This window comes from Solea senegalensis, linkage group LG9 (assembly GCF_019176455.1).
Source record: "Solea senegalensis isolate Sse05_10M linkage group LG9, IFAPA_SoseM_1, whole genome shotgun sequence".
Classification (NCBI taxonomy): Eukaryota; Metazoa; Chordata; class Actinopteri; order Pleuronectiformes; family Soleidae; genus Solea; species Solea senegalensis.
In genome coordinates this window covers 9,144,770-9,157,468 of record NC_058029.1, presented here as the reverse complement: position 1 = coordinate 9,157,468, position 12,699 = coordinate 9,144,770, and the positions used below count along the sequence as shown (strand labels likewise).

Sequence of the window (12,699 nt, the reverse complement as noted above, 5' to 3'; positions counted from 1 at the left end):
TTTTGTTGTTTTAAATTGAAACCACAAAAGTATCACTATATATATATACATACTATTATATATGCATACATATATTATACTATAGGACTTCGTGGGCATTATTATACTGTATATTTCCATGTATCCGTCCTTACCGCTATGAAAAGAGAGTCTTATAATTTACCTTTCACAAAGGTTTTCATTGCTGGTGGATAAACATTTTGTAATTTGGATAATTCTTTTATCTATTTCAATCGGGTATATATGAAAGTAAATATTGGTGCAGATCAGGATCTGGAGATTTTTTCTAATCGAAAATAAATATTTTTTGTTTTTTATTCAGTAAGAGAAACAAACTTGTTTGCGTCAGAACATGTGAAATCACACTCAGGACCCTCCCAGTCACACAGGGTGAAACAGCAGCAGCAGCAGCAGCAGCAGCTTTGTTAGTGAGAATTTACCACCATCCCCCGCCCATTCTCTCTTTCTCTCTCTGTCTACACACTCATGGAATTCCCAAACTCAAGTGCGCATGTGTTTTTCTGACCAAAGATTTTTCTGAAAAACTCTATAACAGTTGCTGTTAGGAGGATAATCTTTCATATTTCTGCCACATGAGTAACAGACACTTCAATCCCCAGGCTTTAAGTCTTTTGTAAAATTCACGGTGATGAAAGAAGAACCACTGAATAAGGTAAGGGTTTCTCTCTCTCTCTCTCTCTTATGCTCTTTAATAGTATCTCTACATTTTACATACAAATGTCTTTTGTGCCATTAATATAAAAGTAATGGGCCCTTATATTTTAACTTCAGCCTCATGTGTTCCCAGTTACACTAATTCATTTAATGTTTCTCCTCCTGTAACATGTATGCAGAACATACAGAACATATTTGTATTCTGCTTATAAATGGTAATTGCTGCAAGGTGGTAACATGAAAAAGCTGTGTGCTGAATTATTGAGAAAATATACTTGGGTTTTGTGACAAAACATTTGGTCAGAACAACAAAAACGCACCCATCCCCCTTACAAGTTCCGTTTGTTGTGGGTTGTGGTTAAAAAAAAAAAAGTTCCATATAGACAAAGCAGCATGTGAGACAAAATCCTGTGACCTAGAAAAACAGAAGAAATTTCCCTCAATCATTTAATGCAGCAAAGGTGGTAAACCCCTGGTCCTCTCCTCTCCCTCTCCCTCTCCTTCCGTCTCCGGCAAGTGTGTATCAAGGATTAGATTTGGTCATACAGGATTAAACAGTACTCTATTCATAAGCAATATGACACAATACAAGCAGATGTGATCACTGTGGGCAGGAGGAAACAGTTCAGCATGTTCTAACTCAGTGTAATAAATATCAAAGAGAAATAGGAATTATGATCCAAAAGTTAAGAGACATTGAAATAGAGTTTGATATGCATATATGGTGGAGAGGGGACATCAATGGCCCTTTTCATACTAAAAGCTGCAGACCCATGTCCTAGATGTATGTGTCTCAAAGGTCCACAGAGATCAAGGAGGTGGTAGACGTTAATGCAGTACTTCTCATTCTCCTCGGTTTTTTTCTGAGGTCAAGATTTTTTCCTGAGAATTTTTTTTATGAGGTCTGTTTTCCTGAGATATTTTTATGAGATTTTTGTACGAGATTTTATTTATGAGATTTATTTTCTGGGATTACATTTTTTTATGAGATTTTTTTTTCAGAGTCTGTTTTTCTGAGATTTTTTAGGGTCTGTTTTAGGGAGAGGTCTGGTTGCCAATAACTTGATTGCCTCAACACAGCCTGACTGCTGCTGAGGAGAAATGAGAGGTTGGGGTACAACAATCAGAGAGTGTGTGGAGCTCTCTGGCTCAACACCATTCTACAGCTCCGTACTGCAGGCATGGCATATTCTCATTCTGAAGGCCAGCTGTGACGTCACTGGGTGTCCGGGTGTGCAAGAAAGCGATCTCTCAGATTTTTGTCAAGGTCCTAAACCTGGCCTCTGTGGTGGGCATAAAGGTCGATGTGGATTGAGTTTTTTGGCCCAGCTGGCGGTCCTCCAATGGAGGATTGTGCATAGTGCAGTAGCTGCATACAGATACAGAGCACATCTGAATCCAGGGCAAGGGGAAGAGTGTAGGTTCTGCTTACAGATGGAAACTCTTCCACATTTATTTGTTCAGTGTTCTTGTTTAGCACAACGCTTTTGTTGTGGTTTTCACAGAATTGGGGAACCCTTTTCATATTCACTATTTGTTTGTTTTTGGTCTCAAGTACTGCCCAAAGAAAAAGAGCTATCAATACACAAGTCAACTTTTTTGTCTGGCACAGCCAAGATGGCCATCTGGCTGACGAGTGGAACACTCTTACTATATAATGATGTTGAGAGTTTTTGTCACACATGGGCATTGGGAAATTCCTATGGTTTTGTTTCCTGTTGAATTCATCTTGTGTTGAGTGACCCTATTAAGGAACTTCTCCTCTCCTCAGGTGATGACTGCCAAAGCCTCCATCATGCAGAGACTCAACCAGGCGGTGCAGGAGGTGGCGGAGAAGTGCTTCAGAAGAGCCTGCAAGCTGTTCTGCTGCCCGTTACGCATCCTGTCGTGTGAAGAGCTCACCTTCTGCTCAGGTTTAACAGCAGTTTCACTATAGTGCTTGCATGTCGTGGTCTCGTGTTCACCAGCTGTAGTATAGCAAACAGCCTCAAATGTGCATTTTTCATTAGTAAATAGTCTTTTTTTTATTTTTCAGCTCAAAACCATCAGCAGACTGAGGACAAAACTACACAAGGTAATTACTTTCTGTCAACACAGTCAAGGTTTCAATTCCTCCTCAGTAAACTTGAACAGTGTCTTTGCAGTAGGTCCCTCATATTTTCAGAAATTCTGTGGTGGTGACACGTCTCTATTGCATCACCCTGGAACAACGACTTCCCTTTCTCAAATTCTGTTCTTTTTTCCCTCCCTCCTCCCTCCCTCCTCCCTCCCTCACCTGCTGATACAACAGTGGCACTCCACAGTCCTCCGTCAACAATTTTGATTGTGAACATCAGCAACTCAACCCTGATCAACTGTGTCATCGGATACGACAACTACCCGTCTGCAGTGACAGAAAGTCAGCCTCTGATGCACGAACCTGACCACCTCGTTCCCAGTGAGTGAATAACATTCAGTATCAGAATAGGAAATCAGACAATGTTGTATGTAATTGTGTAGTTGTACAGCAGCTTTCAGCTGAAATTGATACTTGTTGTAGTTGCATCACACACACACACACACACACACACACACACACACACACACACAAGAGAATAAGAGAATTAAAAAAGATGAATTTGTTCTTGTGTTAAAAGATGAGATGCAGTGCAGTGACAGCTGTGGACACCAGAGGGCGCCAGAACCACCTCCACCACTCCCACCTGCAGAGACACCGAGCATCAGCATCGTAGGCTCCAGTCTCAGCGGTGTCATCATCGGTGACAGCAACTACATGAATGTTGAATACACGAGTGAGGCTTTAACAACCACACAGAGCTGAGAGCTGAGCATTTGTTTTTTGAAACCACATTTATAAAATAGAAAAGTCAGAATTCTAAGGGAAAAAAGTCAGAATTCTTACTTCTGAGATTGATTTTTTAAAATGTTTTGTTTGGCCCTAATCCTCACATTGAATTTCCTGGAGACTTACTCTAAACATAGCCATAACTACTACTGGCCTAATCCTAACCCTTAACCTCATCCTTATCTTAAAACATGTCTTCACCTTAAAAAGCAGGATTTTAAGTCATGGAGACTTGATTTTTGCACGGCAGTCGTAGTGAGGACCCTTATAGACCTAATGCGTTCCCTATAAAACTATATCCTTAACCCAACATGTCTTCACTCCCTATGGTTTAAACGTTTCTTTTGGTCTCCACAAAGCTACACATACAAGAACGCACACTTCACTATCTGAAAACATGGGATGTTTGTGAAGATAAAAGACTCATTATGAGGGGAAACATCATGAGTTATTCTCCTGACCCTTTTTTTGTGTAGTTGTTTATTTTCTAACCACTGACTACTGACAACTGTTTTCCTTATACCTTATTGACCTCTAATGTGTCTATAAAATCTTGGACAGCAGTAAAAAGCTGAAGAAATTGTACTGCTGATAGATTTTCTGTGAACAGATAAGTGGCTTATCATTTGAAGTGACACCAGTGTATTGGTTTATAGGGCCATCTTTGCTGTGGTTTGAAATGACTCAAGAGCAGCTACAGAACCTCACCATGCATCATGACTAATGTGGAAAACATGGCCAGAGGTCATTTCAGTTGTTGTTGTTGTTGTTTTTTTAACCAGTGTCAGCTCACCAAGCTTTTTTTCTTTTGTAAAACAAGTCCCTCCGTGTTTTGTAATGCCAGATCTTTTGCTCCTGCGTCAGACATGATGAGGACATTAACTTGGGAGTAGTGGGGAAAATTTCCCACAAAGCTGTGACCACGTTGTAGTGACTCATCTGTTTGTAAGTATTTGATCTGTGTGTAATGTAGTTAGTGGCTGTAGAATGCATGGATTGTAAACTGTGTAAATGTGCAGATCAGCAGGACTGAAATACTGTGCATCTGTGACTGAAATCCTCATCAAGTAAAGATAAAGGTGTTTAAGTATGGCCAATGGTCATTTTACAGTAAACTACTTAGTAGTTTTTATTGTCTGAATTCCTTTTCATTGCTTTTTATTATTATGTTTTGTATTATTTATAAGTATCTTATGAAACATGTGTTTTACCTTTTTGAGTTCAGGTTATACTGCACACAGATCGATATGCTACCATTGTGTCTGTTGTCATAGGATGGTGAAAATTCATGAAGGAATATAATGAAAAACTTGTGTTGATTGTTTTCTTGATTGTTTCTGAATTATTAGAAAAGATTCGTTTTTGTATGCTTTTGTAACTATTTAAATGTTTGAAATTTTAATTAAAACAAGTTTAAATTATAAGAAGTTGTGTGAGCAAAAAGCCTCATTATTTCTTCTTCTTCTTCTTCTTCTTTCCTTCCTTGCTCTTCTTGCCTTTCTTTGTCTTCTCTGCTTTTTCAAAACTCCCAAGGCCTTTACGGACCATGCAGCCTCTCCACCAGGCCTGCAGCTGTGGACACAAAGGTCACAGACTCTGTTATAGAATTGGGGTTCAGTGCACTAAAACACTCTTTCCTGTAGAAACTGGGTCAGGACCCACAAATGGGTTGAGGGACAATTATTTGGGTCACCAAATTCATAGTTTTTTTTTGTCTTTTACTAATGTATGTGAATATGTTTTAAGTTCCCATGCCTGAAATTCATTCATTCACTCGCTCATCTTTTACCCCTTTATCCAGGCATGTCCAAAGTTTGGCCAGTGGGTCAATGACAGCCTCGGGTCAGATTTTGTTAGGCCACAGCTTCAGTTTTATAATATATTATTTATAGCCCAGGTCGAGTCAAACAGAAAATCGGCTTTGGCTTCATGTCATCCTCATCTGTTCATCTGGTAAGAAGTTGAGTTTTGAAGTTAGTGTCAATCTCTGCTGACATAGGGCGAATGGCGGTGTACACCATGGGCCACATAGAGACAAACAACCATTCATTCTCACACTCACAGTCCATTTAGGGTGTCCAATTTGCCTAATCCTCAAATCTGCATGTTTTTGGACTGTGGGAGGAAACAGGAGAAGACCCACGCACACAAGAGGAGAACATGCAAACTCCAATGGATCTGAACTGTGACTTGAGTTCATTACCATGGTAGCAGCTCCAGCCTCCGCCTGCTTTTGGTTCAGTTTTTCCTGCTCCTCCCTGTCCTCCATCACCACCTGCTCCATCTCTGCAAACTGAACACAAATCAGCCTCTAATTACTCATCATAACAGTGACTCATTTTACCGTGTCTTGTTTAAACACTGGGTGCCACTCACCTTCCTCCTCATCTCTGACAGTTTGTCCATATTCACTGTTCTTCTGCGGCGCACACTGTTCAGCTGCTCCTCCTTCTCTTGCAGCATCAGCTTTGTGCGCTGCTGCGACTGCAGCAGCTCCTGCTGCAAGTGCTGAACGACATTCACCACAACGACAACGTCAGCTCCTGCCTCCAGAAGCAACAACTACAACAAAAACTGGTGTTATTATCGATGTTACCTCGTGCTGATTCTGCAGGAATTTCTCTGACTCCTTGTGAACTCTGGCCTCCTCGTCCAGCTGTTTCTGCAGCAGCTGAGAAGGTAAAGACACCAGCTTTAAATGTGTTTCTGATAGAGGATAAGTTTGACAACTTTTAATAAGTGGGATTAACCCTCAGCTGCTCCTCTAGATGCTCCTCAGCCCGGTTCATGTCCTTCTGTGTCTGTTGGAGCTGCAGCTCAGTGTATTTCTCCATGATCTTTGTGTAATCTGCCTCTAATGACTGCTGTCGGTACAAGTCCTCCAAGACCTGATGGGCAAATATTGGGAATACCTTATTTTGTCCTCAAATAAATCATTGATCACGCAAACACAGACATGCTGCTACTTTCTCACCTTCAATTTCTTGGTGCTCTCTTGGAGCTCTTCTTGTTGTCTCTGTAGGTGTTGTTTTCGCTGCTCCAGCTCCCTCTCTTCCTCCCTGTGTGTATGGAGAGACATTTTATTTATAAGACACACACATTCTCCTTTCTGTTCCTCTTCTTTCACCTGTAACACAGACTCCACCCAACAAAGGCTTCACAATAAAATCCTGATTTCCCAAGCGATGTACTGTAGTTAGAAACCTTTGTATCGTTTCTTCTTTCTTCCTCTGCTCCTCCTCTCTTCCTCTCCTCCTCGTCTCCTCCAGCTCCTCCTGCAGCAGCAACGAGGTGAAACTCTGCCTCTGCTCAAGCTCCACGTGCAGCTTGTAAACCACCTGCTGCGTGTACTGACTGCAGAGAGACACAGATTTACAATCCAGTCAAAAGTTAGAGAAATACTTTAATATTTGTTTGTGTGTGAAATACTCACCAGTCTCTCCTCAGCTTGGTCAGTCGGGCTCTCTCCTAAACACACACACACACATATATCAGACAGTTGTTAAACAGATGTTTCTGTGGACAGTGACCATGATGGACACACACACACACAAACACAGTGGATGTTACTCACCTGAACTGCTGCGGTGCCTTGTTCTCTGCCGGCTGGGACTCTTAGAGTGTGTCCCAGTATGTCCAGCTGGTCTGAACAGTCCTCCAGTACAGCTGCCAGTCTGAGGCTCTGAATCTTAGACAAAGACATCCTGCAGACAACGTGAAAAATAACCACATGTGTGTTTCCTGCAGACATGTATAGATCAGATTATGGTGTTAAAATGATTTGCATCTACACAGGAGACTAAAATCACAATACTGCACATGTCTTAATCTCATTATTGCTTGTTTTTTTTGTTTGTTTTTTTAAATATGACCTCATGCATTCCCATGTCTTACTCAGATATTGTCCTTCATCGACTTTAATAATGTTACATTCTGGATTTTTATAATCCTTTACAAACAACATGTTTTCCCTTAATTCCAATCTCATGTGACTAAGTGAATCATAATAAACTTGTTGTTTATTCTAATTAATGTTAATGTGTTACATGGCAGTAACTTATTCAGACCACTGTGATAATTATCAGTCTGTGGCTGTACCACACACAGCATGGTGCTGTCTCAAAAACGTTCCAAATACGACGATTCACTAGCGCCATATTATGCCGAATTTATTAAACGGTTTTAATAGATATGCAGTTTTTTCTCTGGGTTTGTGTTTGGACGGATTCACGAGTTCACATCAAAATAAGAGTTTTTCACAACAGTGTCTGGTGCAGCTCATGTGTTTGAGCTCAGCTCGACTCACTGTAGCGTGATGCTAAAGTGTTTCTCTCCAAAGACGATCTTTATAAAACATAACGAAAGTTATACTCACTTGACTTCTGCCCACAACAATAACAACTGGGTTGAAAGAAGAAGAAGAGTTAATTCTCCAAGAGAAAACTATTCAGTCATAGTCGCCGAAAGTTTGACCTAGCTGTCTCCATGGTAACAGAGCAACAACAGGTTTTTTTCTGGCAACTTTATTGAAAGAGCAAAATCAATACACTTTTAAAAACATACTCTGTGCAAACAACACAAATACACATCAGTATAACAAATGAATATAAGCTAAGAAACAATAAAACACAAGGTAAAATTAAAATGAGTTATTCATTTTAATTAGAAAAACAAACAAGTCTGCAGCAGAGTTTCTAAAAACATAAATAAAGGTTTATCTCCATCCATGATGAACATGTTTTCATAGTCAGATAAACGTCATCACAAGATTAAACATAATCACAGTTAAACTAATAATACATTTATGGGTGGGTTTCTATTTATTTATTTATTTATTGGTGATTCAGTCAAGCATGCCTTTTTTGCTGGTTTACAACCTTATAAAATAAATCATTATCTGGAATGAAACCAGCGTACTAGGGAGAGAAGAACTTCCTGTGTGGCAGCAGGAGACATGTCCTGCATGTCTGTGTTAAACCAGGCAACAGTTAAGTCTCCGTTCTTAACACAGAAATAACAGTCCCACCTTAAATAAGTTAATAAAAAAAACACATTGAAAAATAACTAAATGATAAAGTCACACAGCAGATTTGTCTTCACCTGTCATTCATACAGAATCATGCTGTGGACTCAATATCTGCCTGACACTACTGCCCCCAAGTGGCTCAACTGAGCAGGGCAGCAACATAATCTAGTCCAGTTGTTCTTTAACTTTTTAAACAAAGTACCATCTGAGAAGTAACACCATTATCACCAACATCAGCTACAGACTTTTCCCAATAAGATCATTTGCTCTCTCATCCTCCTGCTCTTCCTCACATGTACTTCACACACTGGTATAGTGACATTAGATGAAGATGGAGCGAGAGATAAGGTGACTCTAATTATTACTATTTTTAGTTGTTGTTTGTTTAATTTTCTACACACTCTGGTCAAAATTCCTCAACTCAACTCGGAAATTCCTGATTTTCCTCCAAGTACCAGCAGAGGAAGCTCCTGTACCACTGGTGGCACATGTACCAGAGTTTGAGAGCCATGGCTCTAGACGGCTACAAATATTCAGTGTTGTGTATTTTTTCAAGTGGCTCCCCTGAGGAGACACCTTATTTCTTCTTCTTCTTCCTCCTTTGCCCTTCTTGCCTTTCGCTTTCTCGTCTGCTTTTTCTAATTTGACAAAACCTTTGCGGACCATGCAGCCTCTCCAAAAGGCCTGTATCTGCAGGGTCAAAGGTCACAGAACATTGATCAGTGTAATAACAAACGGTGAACCTGCTGGTCCACGACGGTAAGGCTGAAATGAATCGGATCACCTTGGTAGCAGCACGGGCCTCTGCTTGCTTTTGCCGCACTTTCTCCTGCTCGTCCCTGTCCTTTATCACCACCTTCTCAATTTCCCTGTACTGAACATAAATCAACCTCTCGTCAACAACCGCAACAGCGACTGGGGGTTTGATGTGTCATGGTATAAACACACCGGGAGCTGCTCACCTTCTTCTTCAGCTCCGTCAATTTGTTCTTAAGCATTGCTCGTCTGTGGAGCGCGCTGTCGAGCTGCTCGTCCTTCAGCTGCAGCATCTGCTTCGTGTGCAGCTCCAACTCCTTCAGCTCCTGCTGCAAATCCTGATACGACAATAATTCCCATGAGAACAACAACTGTATATGTATATATATATATATATATATATATATATATATATATATATACATATATATATATATATATGTATATATATATATATATATATACACATATATATATATGTGTATATATATATATATATATATATATATACATGTAAAAACATCTGAGGTCGTCAGGGATGTCACCTCGTGTTGTTGCTGCAGACATTTCTTTGACTCCTCGTGAAGTTTGGCCTCCTCTTCCAGCTGTGACTCCAGCAGCTAAGACAGAAAGACATGAAAGAGGACATTTTACATTTTACTCTGGAGTCTGACTCGTCATGGTACTCAAACTGTCGTGCGTGTGCCACCAGTGGTACGTGAGCTTCCTCTGGTGGTATTTGCAGGAAAAGCAGGAGTACTGTTCAACTGTATAAACCAGGGTGATCATGGAGGAGTTGACCTATTTGCACCACTGTATTTTAACGCCGGTGCTAATGGCGCTACTTCTCAAGAATTTTCTCCGGTGATACTTGGTATACAATGTTTGAGAACCACTGATCTAGTCCAAACAGAGCTCACAGATGCACACACACTGATTGTGGATCAGTTTGAAAACCTCTGGACTCACCCTCAGCTGCTCCTCCAGATGCCCCTCAGCCTGGTTTATCTCCTTCTGTGTCTTATTGAGCTGCAGCTCGGAGTATTTCCCCATAATCTTCGAGTAGTCAGCCTCCATTGACTGCTGACGGTACAAGTCCTCCAAGTCCTGGAGGGGGGGGGGACAGGTCGCCAGTCCATCACAGGGTCACATATAGAGACAAACAACCATTCACACCCACTAAATCCCAAAATCTGCCCGTTTTTTGGACTGTGGGAGGAAACTGGAGAACAGCCTCACAGACATGGGGAGAACATGCAAACTCACACATGCACATGAGTATTTCTTTACAGTCTGTGTGGCCCAACAAAGCTTTAGTTCATCCAAATTAGCAGACAGCTTTGGGTTTCACTGCTACTCTCTCACCTTGAGTTTCTTGGTGCTCTCTTGGAGCTCTTGTTGTTGTATCTGTAGATGTTGTTTTCTCTGCTCCAGCTCCTTCTCGGCCTTACTGTGTGGATGGAGAGACATTTTTATTAACAAGTTAACACACTAACAGACTCCTCCTTTTCTGTTTCTCTCCTTCCACCTGCATCACTCACCACATCACACCCAGAGAACACATACCTATTCTAATATTCTTTATTGTAAAATCATTTTTTTAAAAAAGGTCAAATGATGTAGTTACACACATTTGTATGATTTCTTCTTTCCTCTTGTCCTCCTCCGCTATTTCTCTCCTCCTCTTCGCCTCCAGCTCCTCCTGCAGCAGCAACGAGGTGAAACTCTGCTTCTGCTCAAGCTCCACGTGCAGCTTGTAAACCACCTGCTGCGTGTACTGACTGCAGAGAGACACAGATTTTCAATTCAGTCAAAAGTTAGTGAAAAACTTTAATATTTGTTTGTGTGTGAAATACTCACCAGTCTCTCCTCAGCTTGGTCAGTCGGGCTCTCTCCTAAACACACACACACACATGTCAGACAGCTGTTAAAGTGATGCTTATGTGGACACACGGTGGATGTTACTCACCTGAACTGCTGCGGTGCCTTGTTCTCTGCCGGCTGGGACTCTCAGAGTGTGTCCCAGTATGTCCAACTGGTCTGAACAGTCCTCCAGTACAGCTGCCAGTCTGAGGCTCTGAATCTTAGACAAAGACATCCTGCAGGGAACACGCGTGTTTCCCGCAGACATGTCTCATCAATGACATATTTACACGGACGTCAGAATATGTCGTTTGATTCCGAGTCGAGTTGTTCCACAGATTGACTTCTTTTGTCGTGATAGAATGAAGTTTCTCATAATGGCTTTTTAATATTAATATAATAATATAATAATATTTTTAATAATTCCTTTAACATCAGGACTTCCTACCCTCGTTTGGAACAACCCATTTTAAACACACATAGAAAACATGCACCAAATGATGGACCGGAATAACAATATAAATGACATGGTACACTGTGACTTTTACGCTTTTTTTCGAACATAGGGTGGTGGATCGAGAGCAGAGAAACCCAACAGTTCACATAATAAGCAAACCTTCTTATAAAAGGAAGAAATCTCTGACACAACCAGACTCAAAGATGTGCAGCCATCTGCCTTGACTGGTTGGGGTGAAAGGAAAAATGGGGGACAGAGGAGAGGTGAGGTTAGAGACAGGAGCAGCTCTGAGTCAGTGATGATGTGTTTATATATATGTATACTGATATCAACTTTAATTCTCCACTGCTTTAAAACATGGTGTTATAATCTGGTTACGACGAGTCACATCTTCCAAAAACTAAACCCAATTTTATCATTTCAGGTTTTAAAACATTGAGGACATCTGCATTTGTGTACAGGTTTGTTGAAATCCCTCACAGTTTTCAAAATATTCACCTTTTTCTGCAGTCTGCCCCCATTGAAAGTGAATAGAAACCGACACTGGGTTCGTCTGCCTTTGGTTTGTGCGGGGACTGCCATGGCAGACGAGGCAGGGAATCACACATGATTAAAAGGACATTAAAAAAAAACAAAAAAACCCAACAACTCTGTGTTTACACACGTGTTTTCCAGCTGGAAATGCACTTTTTTAGTTACAACTCTCACTTCTGAGCTGCTTCTGAGTCAAGACCACAAGAACCAAGTAACCGAGTAAAATGATTGAGACCAGAGTTTACCAGGCCCAAGACTAGACCATGACAGTGACAGGGATCCGAGACCAAGTCAAGAACAACAAGAACAAGAACACCAGCTGCTCTGTACTGGGAACATATCTATAACCTACCTGAGGTGAATATGGCTCAAAGATTTAATGGAACTTTTAAAAGCAATAGAATTCTTAGTCTTTGATGCTTTGCAGTTTGCCATTAGGCATTGTTGCATTACTGCTGTGATGTCATTATTTCACCTCTTTATCTTTTTACATTCCATCCTTTTAACTCGTTTTGAGATCTGCACACAACATGATCCTCTCCT

At 40.9% G+C, this 12,699-nt stretch overlaps 3 protein-coding genes across 3 annotated transcripts; 1 reads left to right on the top strand and 2 right to left on the bottom strand.

Moving 5' to 3' along the window:
* Window positions 1-441: 441 nt before the first annotated feature.
* Window positions 442-3,562, top strand: si:dkey-29h14.10. The gene is made up of 5 exons (XM_044033491.1): window positions 442-673; window positions 2,447-2,588; window positions 2,711-2,749; window positions 2,966-3,112; window positions 3,312-3,562. Exons 1-5 carry the CDS (start codon window positions 650-652, stop codon window positions 3,494-3,496), a joined length of 537 nt encoding a protein of 178 aa, XP_043889426.1. The 5' UTR covers window positions 442-649; the 3' UTR covers window positions 3,497-3,562.
* Window positions 3,563-3,677: 115 nt separating this feature from the next.
* On the bottom strand, window positions 3,678-8,009 carry LOC122774249 (dynein regulatory complex protein 9-like). The gene is made up of 10 exons (XM_044033353.1): window positions 7,896-8,009; window positions 7,095-7,224; window positions 6,954-6,988; window positions 6,725-6,874; window positions 6,495-6,579; window positions 6,271-6,408; window positions 6,117-6,191; window positions 5,897-6,028; window positions 5,724-5,813; window positions 3,678-5,092 (listed from the first exon to the last, which is right to left on the bottom strand). The coding sequence occupies exons 2-10, from the start codon at window positions 7,221-7,223 to the stop codon at window positions 4,970-4,972; spliced, it is 957 nt and encodes a 318-aa protein (XP_043889288.1). The 5' UTR covers window position 7,224; window positions 7,896-8,009; the 3' UTR covers window positions 3,678-4,969.
* Window positions 8,010-8,939: 930 nt separating this feature from the next.
* Window positions 8,940-10,957, bottom strand: LOC122774679 (dynein regulatory complex protein 9-like). The gene is made up of 7 exons (XM_044034153.1): window positions 10,934-10,957; window positions 10,668-10,752; window positions 10,272-10,409; window positions 9,848-9,922; window positions 9,509-9,640; window positions 9,331-9,420; window positions 8,940-9,236 (listed from the first exon to the last, which is right to left on the bottom strand). The coding sequence occupies exons 3-7, from the start codon at window positions 10,377-10,379 to the stop codon at window positions 8,940-8,942; spliced, it is 702 nt and encodes a 233-aa protein (XP_043890088.1). The 5' UTR covers window positions 10,380-10,409; window positions 10,668-10,752; window positions 10,934-10,957.
* Window positions 10,958-12,699: the final 1,742 nt, after the last annotated feature.

Excerpts from the sequence above, each read along its gene's own strand:
- si:dkey-29h14.10 (XM_044033491.1), top strand. The coding sequence starts at position 650 with ATGAAAGAAGAACCACTGAATAAG. Across the intron at positions 2,750-2,965 it reads TGAGGACAAAACTACACAAG|TGGCACTCCACAGTCCTCCG; the intron begins GTAATTACTTTC and ends CTGATACAACAG. Across the intron at positions 3,113-3,311 it reads ACCTGACCACCTCGTTCCCA|ATGAGATGCAGTGCAGTGAC; the intron begins GTGAGTGAATAA and ends TTGTGTTAAAAG.
- LOC122774679 (XM_044034153.1), bottom strand. The coding sequence starts at position 10,379 with ATGGAGGCTGACTACTCGAAGATTATGGGGAAATACTCCGAGCTGCAG. Across the intron at positions 9,923-10,271 it reads ATCTGGAGGAGCAGCTGAGG|CTGCTGGAGTCACAGCTGGA; the intron begins GTGAGTCCAGAG and ends TTTCTGTCTTAG. Across the intron at positions 9,237-9,330 it reads AGGCCCGTGCTGCTACCAAG|ATACAGGCCTTTTGGAGAGG; the intron begins GTGATCCGATTC and ends TTGACCCTGCAG.
- LOC122774249 (XM_044033353.1), bottom strand. The coding sequence starts at position 7,223 with ATGTCTTTGTCTAAGATTCAGAGCCTCAGACTGGCAGCTGTACTGGAG. Across the intron at positions 6,989-7,094 it reads AAGGCACCGCAGCAGTTCAG|GAGAGAGCCCGACTGACCAA; the intron begins GTGAGTAACATC and ends GTGTGTGTTTAG. Across the intron at positions 6,875-6,953 it reads ACCAAGCTGAGGAGAGACTG|TCAGTACACGCAGCAGGTGG; the intron begins GTGAGTATTTCA and ends GTCTCTCTGCAG.